At 38.7% G+C, this 18134-nt stretch overlaps 1 protein-coding gene across 1 annotated transcript in view; it reads left to right on the top strand.

The window, feature by feature from the left end:
* The window catches only part of MCM9 (minichromosome maintenance 9 homologous recombination repair factor), a 49718-nt gene extending 32660 nt beyond the window's left edge, over positions 1-17058 (top strand). Inside the window, exons 7-12 of the mRNA XM_033054789.1 lie at positions 2578-2752; positions 5023-5225; positions 6250-6453; positions 7938-8020; positions 12509-12654; positions 14901-17058. Coding sequence (XP_032910680.1) covers positions 2578-2752; positions 5023-5225; positions 6250-6453; positions 7938-8020; positions 12509-12654; positions 14901-16410 — 2321 coding nt within the window. The 3' untranslated portion in view covers positions 16411-17058. The remainder of the gene's footprint in view (positions 1-2577; positions 2753-5022; positions 5226-6249; positions 6454-7937; positions 8021-12508; positions 12655-14900) is intronic.
* Positions 17059-18134: the final 1076 nt, after the last annotated feature.

Consider the following 18134-nt stretch of genomic DNA (forward strand, 5'->3'; position numbering starts at 1 on the left):
ATATAGCTTATGGGACTGTATTTATCCTGCCTACCACAATACTTTTCATTAAAATTGATAAATTGATTTATCAATGAACTAAAATTGATTTAGGTTCATATATAGAAGAGGTTTCTTCTGTCAGTGTATTATACTTAAAGTCGTGAACCATATGAGCTGAAGAAGAAATTAATTTCCTTTCAAAATGTTCATCCTCTGCAAGTTGTAAACAATATAAGACCACATCCAGCTTGGAAAGTGCCTTAAGTTGAAAATTGAGGCTGGAAGAATAGTAGGGCAAAATATAACTAAATTAGAACCGTGGGTAGAACAAGGACAATACATAATCTTTTGTCCATGCACTTCAGGCAAAATGTATCTCAAGAAGAGAAAAAAACTGCTTGCAACTAGAGTTCATTTTAAAGTTTTATTTAACCTTACTTATAAAAGGGAAGATTCAGAATTGTTTAAAATAATCCTAAGTTTTTTTATATGCTAAGATTGTGCAGTATTATATAAACAGCAACTGCGACTCTGGCTACTTGAGAAGAGTGGAAAACTACTCTTAGTCCAGCACTCATGATGAAATTGTTCACAGCACCTCTCAGAACAAGCACTTTTGCTGTCAGAATGCACAAAACTAGTCTAATCAAGCTGGAGGGCACATTAAGCTTTCAGCATCCCCTAAGAAGAATTAAAGCAGTGATTCACTTACAGGCTAAACCATCCTGCCTGTGGGGCTGCACCACGTGCCGAGCGGCACTTTCAGTTTGGGGCCATTTCAGCTCTTTGGGGTTTCGTTATGCTTTGTTGCGTGGAGTTTTTTTCCTGTTTCTGTGCTGGGTGCTGGTGGGGTCCCAGGTGCCAGGAGCAGCCCCTGCTCAGGGCAGTGAGCTGGGCAGCGATGCCAGGCTCATGAGCCCAAGCCTGCAGCCCATGGCAGTGACCTCTTGGCCGATGGCAAGGGATATCCGTGCTGGGATACAGCACCTTGCTGGCTGGGGAGCCCCCTGAGCGAAGTGGGGTTTGCTGGTGGGGTGCTGGGTGCCCCAGGCAGGACGGGCTGTCTGCACAGCCCCGAGTGCTGCTGGGGAGGCCAAGAGGGGCTGTGCAGTGAGCCAAGCATGCCTGTCACACGGGCGTGCCGTCAGGACGCCATCCCCTTCCTCTATTTGTGGAAGTCTTGGGTACCCTGAACAGCTCTGAGGCCATTCTGCCTGTGCAGCAGCAGTGACAGGCCCTGTGTGCAGCAGGGGAAGCCATCTCGTGTGGCAGCAGGAGCCTGCAGCAGAGGCCGTCTCATGGCTGCCATGCGCAGGGGACAGCGTGGAGCAGGGTGACACAGCACTGCAGTGCCAGTGACATCCCTCATGGCCTGAGGGGAGACAGAAAGTGCCCATGGCCCCGGGGGTGCGAGTTGTGTACCCCTACCACACAGCATTCAGAAATAAATGCACAGCCAGGCTCTAGTACTGCCTAGTACTCTGTGTTTCCGTAATTCTACTGTATGATTGACTGCCCACACTGTTGGGCACAGAGTCCAGGAAAAGCAAGAAAGATTGGACATGGTGGAGCAGATTCCTTACTACAAGTTGAAGTACATTTTATGTTTTTAGGAAACATTTCATTCCAGTAACTTTTTGCTGGTCACTTGCAAACAAATAGGTGCTGTGGCAGGCTGCAGAGCGATGAGAAGGTCTTTACAGCCTTGAACCAAATGGAGAGGCAGGGAGGGATTCTTGTGCAGGTTTTGCCATAGAATTCCAGAAGATTTTAGGCTGGTTGCAGCTTGTCAACTACTAGGATATTTTGAGCTGAGCACTGGAGTGAAAAAGAAGAGCTAAAGATAGAGAAGAAGCTGGGAAATAGGGAATAGAAGGATTGAAGGGAGCTGCACGTACTTGCTAATGAGTGGCCGTTTCCACCAGTTGTACAGGGGTTTTGACTTGCCTTCCGTCCAGTGTTGTACCATGTGTAGATTTACTGGAAAATTTTTTTTTCCAAATTTCCTCTCGCATTTAATTCTTTGGATTTTCATTTTTGCTTAATGCTTAGAGGAAACCAAAAAGTCGTAAAGAAATTTAATTTCCTTAGTATAAGGGAAGAATTTGACTCCATTTTCTGGGACCATGAGTCAAATGACAATTGAATTTAATTTTTTTCCCAAACTTTGCTTTACAGATCCAAAATTTTGTCCATCTTAGTAGCTGATGAGGAGGAGGACCTGAGTGGATCTGTTCCACACTTTTGCAATCTTTGCCTTTGCCCCAGTTTTCAGTATGATCTGACAGATCTAATCTTCATACCCTAATCCCTTTTGTTCATTTACCAAAGTCCTAAAGCAAGTCACAATCCAAACATGGGAAGCTTAACAGAATCTGCTCCACAGCTCCAGGCTAACCTACCTCAATACTAGTGGGATTGCTTGCTGGTACCTATAAAGTGAGTTAAGTTATGTGGTAGAAGTACATGATGGAGCTTCCCTGCTGGTTTCCCCCTCTGTCCATGGCTCAAGCCACTGTGCTGGCTCCCTTTCTTTCGCTCAAGTTCACTCTTGCATTTTAAGGAAGAGACTGACTGAAGTGTTTGATTCTTCAGGTTTGACAGTGACTGCTGTGAAGGAATTCGGGGAGTGGAATTTGGAAGCTGGAGCACTGGTGCTTGCAGATGGAGGCATCTGTTGCATTGATGAGTTCAATAGTATCAAAGAACATGATAGAACCAGTATCCATGAGGCAATGGAGCAACAAACCATCAGTGTTGCAAAGGCAGGGTAAGTGGCATGTTAGCATATGTGAGAAAACAGCGTGAGATATTTCACTTGTACTTACATGTTGGAGGGATGCTGATTAAATATGTGTGTTTTGTTCATTGTATGTAATAGTTTTATTGTCAACAATATTCCTGAACTAGACAAGTCAGCATTTCAAAGGACAGTGCACTGGACCAGCGGCTGCAAGCAATCAGAATAAATACATACCCTCTTCACTGCTGGGTTTTCAATCTTCTGTTATAGGCCAGGGCACTTTTCTACAAAGACTTGGCATCCTTTTTCTTGTCCTTTGCTGGAAGTGATTGTAATAATCCTATGTGAAATGACGAGCTTTGTGACTTTTTTGTTGCAAATCAGAAGGTGGGGCTTCATTTTTCAAAAACCACAAAATCACAGAATCATTGAGTTTGGAAAAAACCTCACAGGTGATCAAGTCCAGCCCATGACTGATCACCACCTTGTCAACTAGACCATGGCCCTACTTACCATGTCCAGTCAATTCTTTAACACCTTCAGGCATGGTGACTTTATCACCTCCCTTGGCAGCCTGTTCCAATGCCTGACCACCCTTTCAGTGAAGAAATTCTTCCTGATGTCCAATCTGAACCTCTCCTGGCACAGCTTGAGGCTATGTCCTCTTGTCCTGTAAAATCCAGTAATACTGCTTGGTAACCAAAGCACATCAAGAGATTTCCAGGCTTCTGTGTTTTCCAAGAGATTTGCAGGCTGCTGAATTTTATATGTTGGGTGTGTCATAAATATAAACTCCTGCTTACTTTAAGTTCTTCCCTTTATTTTTTCAAAGTAGTCTGTGTTCAAATCTGCTTATCCCCCTCCTACTACCCCCACCCAGCGCCTGGACCTTTGAGCTCATATTTCAATTTGTCTGTCATATGCAGCTCCTATTCAGGCCCAAATTATTTCCTGGCTGGTATTTCTGAAATCTCTGTTACTCAAAAGGCATCACCCTTTCCATATTCCTTCTTATTACCTTCCACTCAGCTTTTGTTCCAATGACATCTTGGCTCCTCTAACTGATCATGTCCTTCCCTTATTATGAGCATCTCCATCCTCTTTGTCAGACAGCGGACAAATAATCACAGAATATTCTGAGTTGAAAGGAATCCACAGGGATCGTCAAATCCAATTCTTAAGTGAATGGCCTATATGGGGATTAAACCCATAGGATTAAACCCATAAAATTTGGTGGTTTTAGCACCATGCTGTTACTAATTGAGCTAATCCCAGGGTCATGTTGCTCTCACCTGGGTAATTACCAGTCTTTGCCAGCTGGGTACAAATACTTGGAATCAATATGGTCCCATCTCCTTGGTGGGACAGGGACATGTTTCAGCTGAGTTCCTTGTTGCAGTTGATTAGGTTTGATAGACCCAAATGCGTTTTGCCAACTTCTACATATATGCCCAATTGCTCACTTTTAAGGACTACATATAATGAGGAATTTTTGAGTAGTAACTTAGCACACATAGGTTAAGAACCTTGTTAATTTAGGTCTTATTTTGGTGCATGGGAGAATAATTTTTTCCCTGTACAAGTAAGGGGAAGATCTGTGGTCCTTCCTCTCAGTTACAGAAGAACTTTGGATGTGAGGCAGCAGTTACTCAGGAGCTGACTAGAAATAGCTCAGTGACAAACCAAAGTTAGAATGCTTCTGCTGCTGCCTTACCCAAAAGGAGTGCATTTGGACTACTAGAGTAAAAATAATCTCTCCCCACATCTACAAGTACATGCTAGGACATCATGGTTAAGAGAGGAAGATGGCTGTTTCAGTTGGTATGGCTGCTGTCACTGTTGACTTGGGTTCATATTTATGTTTACACACAGGAATAAAACATACATTTCTGTCACATTTTATTTAGCTCTCTTAAAAGGTGAATTAATCTAAAGTATTGATTTCTAGCATTCAAATGTGTTTTTATATTATACAAACCCACAATGTAATATTTATTTCTGAAAAGTAGTGTTGGTTTTCACTGTTTAAGGATCTAGCTGTATATAGAGATTATTTGTGGCTATGTTGGTTGGTGACTTTTGGTATCCAGATCACTGTCTGTCTACTTGCTATTCTCTGACTGAAAAATTCTGTACATAAAATAAATATTAATACAATAATTGTGTACATGGTTTAGCTCTTATGATCTTTCAAGATATGATATATAGGATAAAACCACAATAGTTTTTAAACACTTTGGAATCCTTTTCCTTACCCAATTTAATTCAACCATAATGTTCACCATACCTTTCTTTAGCTTGGTGTGCAAGCTTAGCACGAGGACAACTATCCTGGCAGCAACAAACCCTAAAGGCCATTATGACCCCAATGAGTCTGTCTCTGTCAACATAGCTCTCGGCAGTCCCCTGTTGAGCAGATTTGACCTGATCTTGGTGTTGTTAGATACAAAGAATGAGGAATGGGACCACATAATTTCATCCTTCATCTTGCAAAATAAAGGTAAGAATAATCTTTTTAAATCATAAGGTGTTGTGTTGGGGTTTTTTTTTTTTTTTGGTTGATTGGTTTCTGGTTTTGTTGCTTGCTTGTTTGAGAGTATTTTTGTTTGTTTGTTTGAATTTTCTTCCAGTTTTTTACTTTGTTATCCTTGAATATTTCAAATTAATCGGTGTTTGCACTTTTGTCATGGTGGTTTTCTTCTGTATGGTTGTTCTTCAAGTAGGAGTATTAAGAGGGGTGAGCTGAGAACATTCTACTTTTACTCTGGGATTATTTATAAGAGATTTCAGCCCAGGCTGCTCAGTAAATGGATTGTTTCTATCTCACACGTTTATAGTGTTTGATCTGCAGATGCTATACGCCTTGCAATTGTACTTGCTGTTAATCAGAAACTTGATTCAGGAAGAACAGACCAGAGATGCGTGTTCTGCAGGGCTCAAAGAATGAGCAACAGCATTGCCCATGTGGAGCTTTGTGCTCTGGAATGAGGGAAGACAGTGTGATTTGATTTGGACCAGTCCCTTCCCCATCCATGTCAAGGAACATAGCTTAGAACCCCTTTACAGAAGAAGTGGTTCGAGGAAGCTTCTTCAGCTAGCTTCATTCCCTTTCCAAAATATTTCCCCACAAAAATGTTCAGAATATGGCAGGTAGCTGTTGGCTCCAGCAGAGTAGGTAAAACAGCCAGAGGAGGTGCATACACCCATGTAGCATTCCTCATTTTAAGGAGTTCCAAAGCACTTGGCACTGCCTGTACCATCTGGTGGGCAGTGAGGCTGACAGCAGTTCTGTAGAAATTACTGGAGGCTTTATTGTGGATTTTGATACAGGAGGGATCAGATGGTGTGTAAAATTCTGCACTGGAATTGGACCAAGTCCTTGAGGACTAGTGTACAGCCAGCCGACATGCCCCAAAAGTACAGCAATGTGTCTTTCATAGTCACCTGTCTGTTTAACAGGAGTTCTTAGGAAGAAGCTTGATGTCTGTTGTTACAGAATTACTGACAAGGGTGTTGTAATGCAGGCTGCCCAAGCAACTCAGAAAAGCTCTGGAGCATAGAAAGGATGAAGACCTACTTCTGCCTTATAAAAAGCATACAGCCAAAATTGTCTGATGAGAGCAACCTGATCCTTGTTCGCTACTATCAAATGCAGCGTCAGAGCGACTACAGGAACGCTGCCCGCACCACCATCCGCCTGTTAGAGAGTCTGATACGCCTTGCAGAAGGTAAGGCCTTGGTATCTTTATTTTTAGGCTAACAATTAACCTTTATGAAATGAATAGAGCAGTATAATTATAGCCAGTAAGAAGAGTAGCAGCTTTTCCATGGAGGTAGGGATAGCTGATTCTTATTGTTTCATCTTTCTCATCTAAAGAGCCTTGGGCTTGGAGATTTGGAGTGTGAGAAAGGGTGTTACATTTAGGCTGTCAAAACCTGTTTTAATTTTGACATTCTCACTTGTATAATGAATATTAAAACCTCTGCAAGAAGTCACATTCAAGAGAAAAATCTCAGAAATTATGTGTCTTTATGAAAGGCAGTCTCAGGATCTACTTGGCTCCATTTTAGTCAAACATTTGCTTCTACTCTGAAATTAATATAACAAAATAAGCAAACAAACAAAGTAACAAAATATTTTAAAGTATTAATAATCTTAAAATTAATATCACATAAAAGAGAACATATTTTTTGTTTCCTGAAGTGTTAGTAATTAAGCCCATATTTTGCCATACAACCTAACAATTTCCAACTCTGAGTTCAAGTCATATTTCATTTATAAGAAAAAACCCAAAGGAAGTAGTATGTCTCCGTCTTAACTCTCTTTACTTTATAAAATAGCATATCCAATGTTTTCAGAATGAATTTAAAAGAATGTACTATATTTTGTATAGCAAACATAAATGGCAGTGTAGTGCCTCTTAATTTAGTTGTTTGTTTTGTTCTCTATTTTGAGGGAAAGACATTTTCCATTTAAGCAAAAGACATTCCTAACTTTTTGAGATTCACATGTAATTTTCCCACTCAGTTTCTTCCCTTCTTATCAGTTCATGTGATTGGGGCTTTTAGTAGGAATTTGTTCTTTCAAAGTATTATTTAGATGGATTATTTACTAACTAACCTATCTTTCTATTGCTGAATAAGAACTGAATGGGCTTCCATGGCCAATTAGGAAAAAGGCTTCAAGTGGTAAATTATTTGCATCGTATCTATTTACAAAAATTGCTTTCCTTTTGCTGACTGAAGAAAGAGAAGAAAGAAAAAAGCATTTTCAATAATACCAATCTCTGACACAGATCAGGTAGAGGGATAAATTTTTTTGTGACCTGTGATGAAAATTAGACCTTTTTTTTACTCTGTGGTGATGAAAAGTGCCTATGTAGATAAGGATGTTTTATATCACACTCTTTGTTGTGATATCCAGCACTTTACATTTTTAACTGCAGAATTTTAAGCAATTTAAAGAGTAATCTTTATTCTGTCACTGTAACTGTAATTTGAAAATTACACCCCACTGTTCACTAGAAAAACTAATCCTTCCAGTTTCTGTTGAAATTGAAATCAAAATTATTGTATTTATTTTTATGTTATGCCCATGCATGAGTGTTTGAGGGCTGAAGAAATTTGAAGAAATATCTTGTTCCTTCTAGTAAAAAAACCCAAAAATTGTTTTTTGACTTCAGTAACCCTGGCATCCATTTATTTTTGATAGCTCATGCCCGGTTGATGTTTAGGGATACTGTGACTTTGGAAGATGCTGTAACTGTAGTATCAGTGATGGAATCTTCTATGCAGGTAAGGCTTCTTGCAGACATTGCTATTGCTGCAATACCACATTTAAGGGATTCAGTTTTACATGTAGACATGTGCCAGCTCCCTTTTTCTCTTTGAAAAGGATTTTATAGATTCATGAAAAGTAGGTAATCAGAGACCTTGACAAGGTCTTTTTTTAGTCCATCTTGATTGTTAAAATCCTTAAACAGAGATTATACTGAAAAATCTGGGATAGGATAAATGCCTGCTACCTTTTTTTATAGACTTTGCAGTCTAAGTGAAGTTCTGGCATACTATAGGCTTTTGGTAGTCTACATTTTAAAGACATTTTGAGACAGAAATTGTGTGTATATCACTGTGTTTAATAGCCTCTGACAGGTTTTTCTTCCATGATGTTATATAGTCACTCATTAATTAGTATGAGAGAACCAAATCATTCTTTGGTGCAAGTTCAAACAGTTTCCTAGACCTACAATTTATTCTGCCATTAAATAATTTTAAACTATGTTGGTAGTAATAGTAAAATTCAGAACATTTAGAAGATGAATTTTATTCTTAGAAACCTTAAAATTCCAAAACTTTGGTTGGACTGAAAACCATGCATTCCAATTATCACATGGATTTACGTAATGTTTCTATGCAAAGAGGCATTGAAAAAATGTGAAAGGTTAGATTTTAATTTACTCTGTAATATTATTGTTGGGATGTTGAGAAAGCAGCACATTTAGAATTAGTAAAATAAATGTGAATTTGATAGAAGGGGTTTTTTTAGTAGAAATGTGGAAAATCATATAGACACTGTTACTTCAGACAGAGTATTTTTAAGATAAATAAATCTTCATGCTCTGGAGTCGGCAAAAATTACCATAAGCAGATTATCAAAAGTTTTATGCATGGTGTTTTTTAGCACATCTGAAATATTTGGGTTTCGCTCTGTTAGAGATGGTGTACTCCTCTACTCAGCTGACTGGTTTGATGCAAAATGGCATTTCCTATGTTCCTGTATAGGTTGATTTGAATACTTTCAAATTAAAACAGTTTTACAGAGCACCTATTAGTTCAATGGGCCTGAAAGACCTTTGTGGAAGCAGATATGCTCCTTTTTTTGGAGACAAAGCTCTTCAGGATAGATGCACAAAGTCACATATGGCAGGTAGACACTCGTGATGTCTCTTGTCCTTTCAGTCAGGGTTGAGAGACTAATTGCAGTTTGTGCCACAAGATAATCTATTGCACAACGTTGCAAATGGAATTTGTATCAAAAATACTACAGGGCCTGACCTTATTAAGTAGGAAAAGATTATTTCGCTGTCTGCTGCAATTATCTTGCACTGTTTTGAAGAGCTCAGCTTTTCAACGACAGCACTGCATCAGAGTTAAAATATGAAGCTATTGAAACTGCAGAAGATACCACGTTAGTCTTCATTAACTGTAATTAAACCTGTAATTAACTAGATGGAAAATTGATGGGACAGTAGTTTCAAATTAATATGGTTTTTAATATAAGAATTCTGAAATACTAATTTATTTTCTTTCTGTAACAGATCAAAAAGTGAAACGTAGGTATATGATAATAATGAATGTGTATTTTCCTCTATGTGTCTCTCTACCTGATCAGCACAAGTAAATGTAAAATAATTATTTTAACTGTGGGTCACTGTTTCATTTTATACAGTCCTGCCCTCAAGGGCTGCAGGTTGACCTGGCTGGGGTCAACCTGTGACATTGTGTAACATATTTTTGTCTAATAAGAGTCAGTGAGAAATTTGCCTGCAGATTACCTGGGAGTACATGGTATGTTTACCATCTTTGCTCCACTCTAAGCTTCTAATGAGCAAGTAGGCAAATGTGTTCATTTTTGCTAGGAAAATGCAAATTTGAAATTTGCTATTTAAGGTCAGATTTTACTTTCCTCCTGGAAAGTATGAATAATCACTGAAGTAGTTTCTTTTTGAAGGAAGTGGTTTATTTGTTTTATTTTAAAAAGATAGAAGTAGCATGCAAAAGTTTATTTTCAGAAACAGATTCCTTCTCTAGAAAAAATTATCCCACATTTTATACAGATACATCCTGTGCTTCCTGCCTAATTGTCAGTCTCTAGAATGAGGTTGTAAATGAGGACGTGTCAGTATCATTCTGGAAGGATTGGCTGCCACCTTTCAGCTTAGCAAACTCCCTCTTTGACACTGTCTTTGCAACTTCTACAATAAATCATGTTCTTGGCAGTATAAAATTAAAGTTCGCAGTTCTTCTGTGACTGGGCATTTCTTGTGAGCTCTTTTGGGAAGGAGAGCCATCACATTTTCATCATCAACCTAATTAATCGAAGTCTTTTGTGTTTATATTTCCCTTTCCTACTTTGCTTTTGTGAGCATATTCCAAACCCCCGGGCTTGATCTTTGCCTCACGTTCTCTTGCTAGCATTGTCTCTCTCCTTCTCTTGGTCATGCTCCCATCCATGTTTTATTCTCTTTCCAAACCCTCTCCTTTTACTCCTTTTTGTAATTTGTATTTCCATCCCTAGGCATTTTACATTTTTCATTTCCACTAACTTTCCCTGTAATACTTTCTCTCTCTGTGTTAGATCTTCTTCCCTCAGTTTGCAGTGGTTTTGTCATATGGTTTCCTCCCTTTACTCAAAATGCCATCTCAGAATCTCAGAGGGGCAGGTATCTCAGAGATGTGAGCACCAGCACAGGAATGAAACTTCACAGATGTCTTAAATTCACTTAGAATTTCACATGCACACACAGTATTTAAAAGGAGCTCCTTGTGATGGCTAAGTAAAGGACTGAAATGACAGTGAGGGCAAGAATTATTGTTACCCATTAGCTACAATATCTCAGGATATATAACCACGTTGTCCTCTTTTTTTCCACTGGGTCCTTAGTCACAGGTTGATAGTACTCAGTCTGAAAGCAAGTATCTTTTGTCAGTGTTTTGCTCAATATTTTGTTTGTTACCTGCTGTTCTAAAGGTAATATTCTCAATTTCTGAATGTATTTCTCTCTGCAGTTCATCTCCAGTGGCCTTGAATATTTCAGAAATATCAATTCACCTATCTTCGTATAACCCTTGCAAAGTGATGGGATGGTGCTACTCCTCTGATCTGGAGCTGAATTATGTACAGTCCAGAAGAAATTGTCCACTAGCTCATACCCCCGAGAGATGGTTGGGGCCCCAGTTTCAGAGTAGTGGCACTTTGAGTGTTTGAGTGCTTTTCCTGTTGTCTGCAATTTCCTTCCATGCACACACCACATCAGGATACCACTTAGAGATTTATTTTCTTTCTTTTCTTGACTGGTTCTTTGTGAATCATGAGAACTAGAACATATCATCTGAGATGGAATCTGGTCTTCCTTGTCTGCTTGTAGTTGTTCTAACCAAGAGACTGAGTCCCTCCCTCATTGCCTATGGACTTTTCAGTTCCTGAGGTGATGGGTGGAAAAACCCCCAAGTGGTCACTTAAGTGGCATGCATTAAAAGTTGCATGGACAGCCTTAATTGTAGCTGTTTGTAGTTTTAGGGAGCTTTAGTTAGCCACAGAGTGATGTTTTTCAGTGTATTTTTAAAAATATAATATTTTAACAATGCAAAATGGGAGAAACCAGAAATTACTACAATTGAAGACATGTAATCCATGTGATGCCATAGGTAACAATTTTCTGGATCTGGAGACTTCATTGACTTCTGCTATTGTGCCCATGGCACTTGATACACATGTTGTTCATTAGTTGTGTTGAGCTTTATACATTAGACAGGAATGGTAAATGCTAACTAATCTGTGGCAAAATAGAGATTTTGTGGTGTTTTTTTTTCCCAAAGAGCAATTAAGTACAGAGCTATTCTAGATAATTTGTTGTGGAACAAGTCACTGTGCAGATGCTCTGTTCCGAATAAAAACTACTTCATTTTTACAAGGCACAGCAAAAATTGTCCCAGATTAATATCACTTACAATTCACTGGAATTATTCACAAATAGTAAGTTACTCTTAAAGTGCTATTCAGAAATATTTCTGCCCAATAATTTACACTGTGTTGACAAATCTCAGTATCCAGGTCTTTTCATTTAAGAAAATAGGCCAAGCTAATGAAAACTTCTAGCAGTCAGAATTTCTTCAGTTAAAAAAGCTCCTCACATGAGCACAATTTTTACAAGGTATTTGGAATATATCTTCAATCATAATTTTCATTTTCAGTCATGATGTTCTCAAGCATTTGGTACCAGGAATATTCATAATATTCCCATTCCATGTGTCAATAAAAATAAACAAGTATGAGTAAACTGCAGGCTTGATCGTGTAATTGCTTTATGAGCAATTTTGGCCACATGAGCAGATGTAATAGGGTTATTTGTATGGATGCAGTTAGCAAATATTTGCTACCTTAAGCTTTAAAATATCTAAGGGAGAATTTCAGATAACATAGTCTCTGTAGTTTAAATTTGCTGCTTAATAATAAAGGTATTTTCCTATTTTTATTTTTTTTTAATCTCCTTGGTTCCATAGGGGGGTGCACTTCTTGGAGGCATCAATGCCTTACACACCTCATTTCCAGAAAATCCAATGGAGCAATACCGAACACAGTGTGAAATCATATTGGAGCGTCTGGAGCTGAAAGATCTTCTGCACAAAGAGCTACAAAGACTTGACAGGTTATAATACACAAAGTAACAAACTAATTCAGAAGGGAAACAGAATTTGTTTCACAATAATGTCTGGAGAGGGTCTAAAAATAGTTCTGACATTGGGAAGACACTCTTTCTTTTGAGGACATGGATAATCAGGGAGATAGTTTTGAAGTAGCACTCTGAGATCATCACAAGATCATTTCTGCCTCTGGGTTATAGAATTTACAAGTACTTTAATGAGTTCCCAACTCATATCCCAATATTATGCTCAGATAAGTTTCAATGTGCTTCTTAGAGTCAAAATGCTAGATTCTGTAGCTGAGTAAATAATTTTATATAAATTTTTGCTACTTGTTTAATAAAATGCAGCAGATCTGCTTCATGATTTTTTTAAGCTGCCTTCTGTATTGGGCTTGTCAGGATCCTTCCCTTTCCATTAATGAAAAATGTAAGCCTGAATCAATGTTCTGTTCTTTTGGGTGATTTTTCTTTTTTACATGCTGAAATTTTCACTGTCGCATTTCTAGTTTTCAGCTCACTGCGATAATCTTTGGGAAATCTATTTGTTGACATTAACAAAAAACTTTTCATGTACTGAACCTGAGAGAAACACCCTAGAATTCGAAAGAAATTAAAAAAACAAAAACAAAAACAAAAAAAACTAAACAAAAAACCCCTAAAAAACCAACTGCATTTTCTTCCTGAAATGAGATTAGGCTTTAAAGAAACTTGTTTTTTCTTACTGTCAAAGGAAAATAAAATATTAATGGTTTTGAAATTAATGGAAACAGCTGGGAGAATTCACTTGTCCTTTGAATATTTTTGAGACTTATTTTGTAACTTACAGTAATGATGTGTTAAATAACCAGAGAGTCAACAGAAATAGATGAAAGTGAAATATCTTCAAGAGACAGACAGCTAGTTAGCTAGTTTTCAAACAGAGGTAATTCATAGGGGTCACAGAAATGTAGGATTGGATGGGAGCTCAAATACAAACAGAGAATCAAATCTGTGTTTGACCTTCCTGGCAGGAACTCATATTATCAGCTCCATAGCCTTCTAATGATGAGGATTTTCTGTTGCCATTCTGTAGTCTGTTATATGATTGCTCCACCCAATGCTCATAAAGGTTTTCCCAATATCCCACCAAATGCCTCTGCTGCAAATTAAGCTGATTTCTTCTTCCCTCTCTTAAGCATCTTAGAGGACATTCATTTAGTATTCCCTGTAAAACAACCCATTCTATATTAGAAGACTTTTCCATGCATTCCCCCTAAACTATATTTCAATAAAACAAGCTTGTATCATATATCTCATCCCTTCTTGATGAGTCATATAATTTCTGCCACCTTCCATTAAAAGAGTAAGAATAGACAATTATAAACAATAAACAATTATAGTAATTATTCTAAACATGTCTATACATGTCTATATAGTGTTACGTTTCTCCCAGGGCGGAGAAACTGTTTATAATGCATAAGAATCATTTATTCTAGACAAATGCATTGACTTTTGGGATGGAAGGTGGCTCCTTTTCACTCATGGTTTGTATCACTGTTTAGCAAAAACCACAATGCTGTCTACCTTGGAAAATATGTGTTTAGGTACAATAGACAGAACATCAGCTATTCTGAGATTGGAGGGAACCCTCACTCAAGCATCTCTGTTGTTTTGGAGGGCCTTGATGATATTGATAGCCACAGCCAGTGATAATTAAATTTTATAAGTGATTTGAGATGCTTTCATTCTATCACATTTTTGACAAGTTGAGTATATAGAGATTATGATAGAAACCAAAAAATACGCAGTTTTCCAAGTAATATCTAGGTGTTCCATTCCAATAATTAACTTGAGACTTACCTGGTTCAGGATAAGATTTAATTAGATTCTTGTTCTAGAAGATAGACTTACGGAATATGTAAAATCTGTAAGTAGTACAAAACTGTTTGTTTTGGGGTTTTTTGTTTGGTTTTTTTTGCTTGTGTGGTTGGTTTCTCAAGGAAATGCACTTTAGGTGGTTGCTTTCTTTGTCCATCTGTCTGTCTTCTGTTGGGGACGCTAAATTCTGCCACTCACTGTCGAAGGTGTTGAAAGATGACAGACTGCAACACCAGCTTTCAGAGCTGTGTGTGAAACTTAATAATACACTTTTGTGACCTAACATTATTTGTAGCTTTCCTCCAGTCATGCATATTATGTATCACTAATGCAATGAAGAAAGAAAAAGGAAGAAAATTAATTTACTATTGTTTAATTTTTTTTTTGTATAGATTGCAAAAGGAAAATTCAAGCCAGCAGCAGCCTGAAGAAACAAATTTCAGTGCTACCACAAGGTGCTCAAATGAGGATGCACTTGGGCAATCAAAGCAAAGGTCTCAGTCAGAACCTTCAAATCAAGAAGAGGATAACTCTGGGCCACAGACACCTTTGCTTGAAGGCAGTTGTGAAGGGAATATTCATCTAGAACCCTTGTGCAACCCAGCACATGATAATAACAAAAATACAAACAGCCTGTCATGGTTTGACAGTGTGGAAGGGAGCATCATTGATGCTGGAGAAAATTCTCTGAGAGAATCTCCAGTGCCCAAGATATCTCCAAATAATGTATCTTCAAAAACTTCAAGTTCTGAAAAAAGATCTGCTTCAATACCAAGGAAGCAAAATGGAGTAAGAGAGTCACTAGCAGCTGTGGGTCTGCATGCTCCTCTGAAACAAAAGGACAAAGATTCCAAGTTAAGGAGGAAAAGAACTGAAGAACACAATTGCTCTCTTTCAGAAGATAATATTGCAGACCCAGCACCAAGTGCTAGTGTGCAGGATTCAGTTATTAGACAACATGCTTCTAGAAGCTGGCGCAGGCTGCACAGGGAGAAGTCATATGGATTCTTCACAAGTACACAGGACCCCAAGGCAAAGGCCCTTCCTTCAGAAGGGCCTGATTCTGGCCTGCCAGATCTCTCAAGCAGTGAAGATTCTGTGCTAGGAGAAGAGAACAGCGTATCAGTAGCAGCAAAAAGTAAAGAAGTTTCCATAAGAAAAAGAAGTAAAGATCAAGTAGTGAAAGAAACAAAGGTAGTAAGTTCCCCTGAGCAAGAAAGTGAAAGTCCCCCAGCTGCTAAACTAGCTAAATTTTCTTTCAGACCAAGAACAAAGCTTGGTCATTCTTCAGAGAAGACAAATGAAGAATTTTCTCTTTTTCCGAGTGACACTATTTTTAAGCTGGGAGAGCAGGTCCAGGGCGAGCAGCTTCAAGAAGAATGCTGCCCACCTGAGAAAAGCAAGATGCCATCACCTCACTTAGGAAAATGTAGTTTGGAAAAAGAATCAATTGATAATAAAGGGGAAGACAAGCATCAGAGTCGTGCCTTAGGGAAAGAGATCAGAGAAAGTGGAACTATACACTCTAATGTCAGGTCTGATGCTGTGTCACCTCCACCCACTGAGAAGAAAAGGGAGGGAGAGGAGAAGCTTGGTGGTACAAGCACAGGGAAGGTGTGCTCCAGCACATTAACTAAACTGTCAACGTTCTCCTTTGTATCACGTCCTGAGGCAAAATCAGAAACCTCACCTGCCATTAGGAGTGACACCAGCAAGGAGAGCCACAGCCCATCGCTGAAGGTGCACATGAGCAATCCTAGCAAAAGGAAGAGTTTTGCATTGGGAAATTCTAGTAAAGCCAGCGTGGTCACAAAGACATCTCTCTTCTCCATAGCAGAACTGGATGATGCTGCATTAGATTTTGATTGGGATAAAGAGATTAGGAAAAATCCAAGCATGTAACATGTATATATCCTCCCAATTATTTAACATTCAGTTTCTTCTGAATCTTCACCTTTCTATCACTTGTATCCGTGGTTTTCAAAGCATTTCATAGAATCATCCTGGACCTGTGAACATACTTTCTTTAAGGGTCATATACTTTACATAAGCAAGGACTGCATCTGCTGCAGGCCCGATTTGGCTTTTAGTTTTCTAAACTCTCCCCAAGGCTGTTTCTCTCAGTTCACTGTTTTGATTGAACTGATAACTCCAAAAGACTTGTATAGCTATTTTTGTGTGTCCAGAGTGAGTGATCTTGGCAGAAGAGCAGTCTTAATTGACTTCATCCTTTATTTCATGTAACGGTTAGAACTACACATTATTCAGATTGTCCTTCCAAGTGGCTGTGCCACTTTAGAAAAATGATGGTGCTCAAGCTATGTCATTATATTTTGTTCATCTATATGTGCTATTTGTCTCAGCATAGTTACCATTATTGTGGTCTATCATCATGCTGTAGTGTTTCTGTATTATCAATATCATGACAATTTTGCTTCATCTCTGATTTCTGTGCTGCTTGTCACACAGCTGGTGTTGAGAACACGGATCGAGAGCTTTTTTATTTCTGTTTTTTAATTTTGGTGTTAAATACACTGGTTCAGGTATCTGTATTCTGGGTCATTTTATCAAAACCCAACTCTGTAATAAACACACAGGTCTTCACTGCAGAGACAACAAGATTCAGGTGATTGAATGGGAGTTGTCAGTAACCAGGGTAACTTTAATGCAGGCATTAAGCCCTGGCAGATAACTACACTTCAAATCTAGCAGTGAAGAGCTTCCTTAGTGTGGCTTGGTTCTGAGTCAGATAATGTTTACTTGGATATTTTAGTTAAGATTAGCGTTTTACTGCATCTGGTATGTAGTTTGTCATCTGTAGCATGCTACATCTTGTGTCATTCATTTGTCTAATGGGAAGTTAATCTACTAATGCATTCATGTTTACAGAGAAAGGTAAGCCTTAATTTTCTTTTAGTGTCCTGCCTGGTATGTTTCTTCTGTGTTTGAATTGTCCACTGAATATTCTTGTATAGTACCTGCAAGGTAAACTGAGAACAGAGTGGTTCCTACAGCAGAGTAAATCCCTTGGGAGACTTGGTAGCAGAAAGATCTGGTCCTCTCTTGATTTGCGTAGAAGTAGCTCCTTTGAAACCAAGTGAGTTAAAATACTGCAGAATTTCAGAGACTTGAGGGAGTGTGAAGCCCAAGTATTTCAAAATTGTACAGTGAATGCAGTGAACATTAGGATAATGTTGGCTTACAGTTCAAAGATTGCCAAAATGACAGCAACATTACTGATTGTGTGGTAGTTCCTCCACTGGAAACATGCCATGCTCCAAAACAAGTGGAATTTATCCACCTCTCTCCCAAAGCACAGGGCCACCCTATCATGTTCCTTCTCATACCTATGGCCAGGGTGAGGTTGACGTGCACCCATGACCTTCTGCCTGTGAAAATCAGGCATCCTACAGGGTGCTGTGTCTGCACTGAAAGAAGGGTCAAGAATTCTGGACCTATGAACATTTGTGATGATCTTCCTACTTGAATTTTTTGCATCAGCCACTTGCATGGTGGTCTCATTTACAGTCAGAAATCCTCCTTCCTAGCTCTTTGGTTTGGTGGATGTTACTGGCTGGCTAGTGCAAAGCCAGAACATTGCTACTGTCTTTACTAGCCAAGCTTCC

Source organism: Catharus ustulatus, chromosome 3 (assembly GCF_009819885.2).
Source record: "Catharus ustulatus isolate bCatUst1 chromosome 3, bCatUst1.pri.v2, whole genome shotgun sequence".
NCBI classification, from domain to species: Eukaryota; Metazoa; Chordata; class Aves; order Passeriformes; family Turdidae; genus Catharus; species Catharus ustulatus.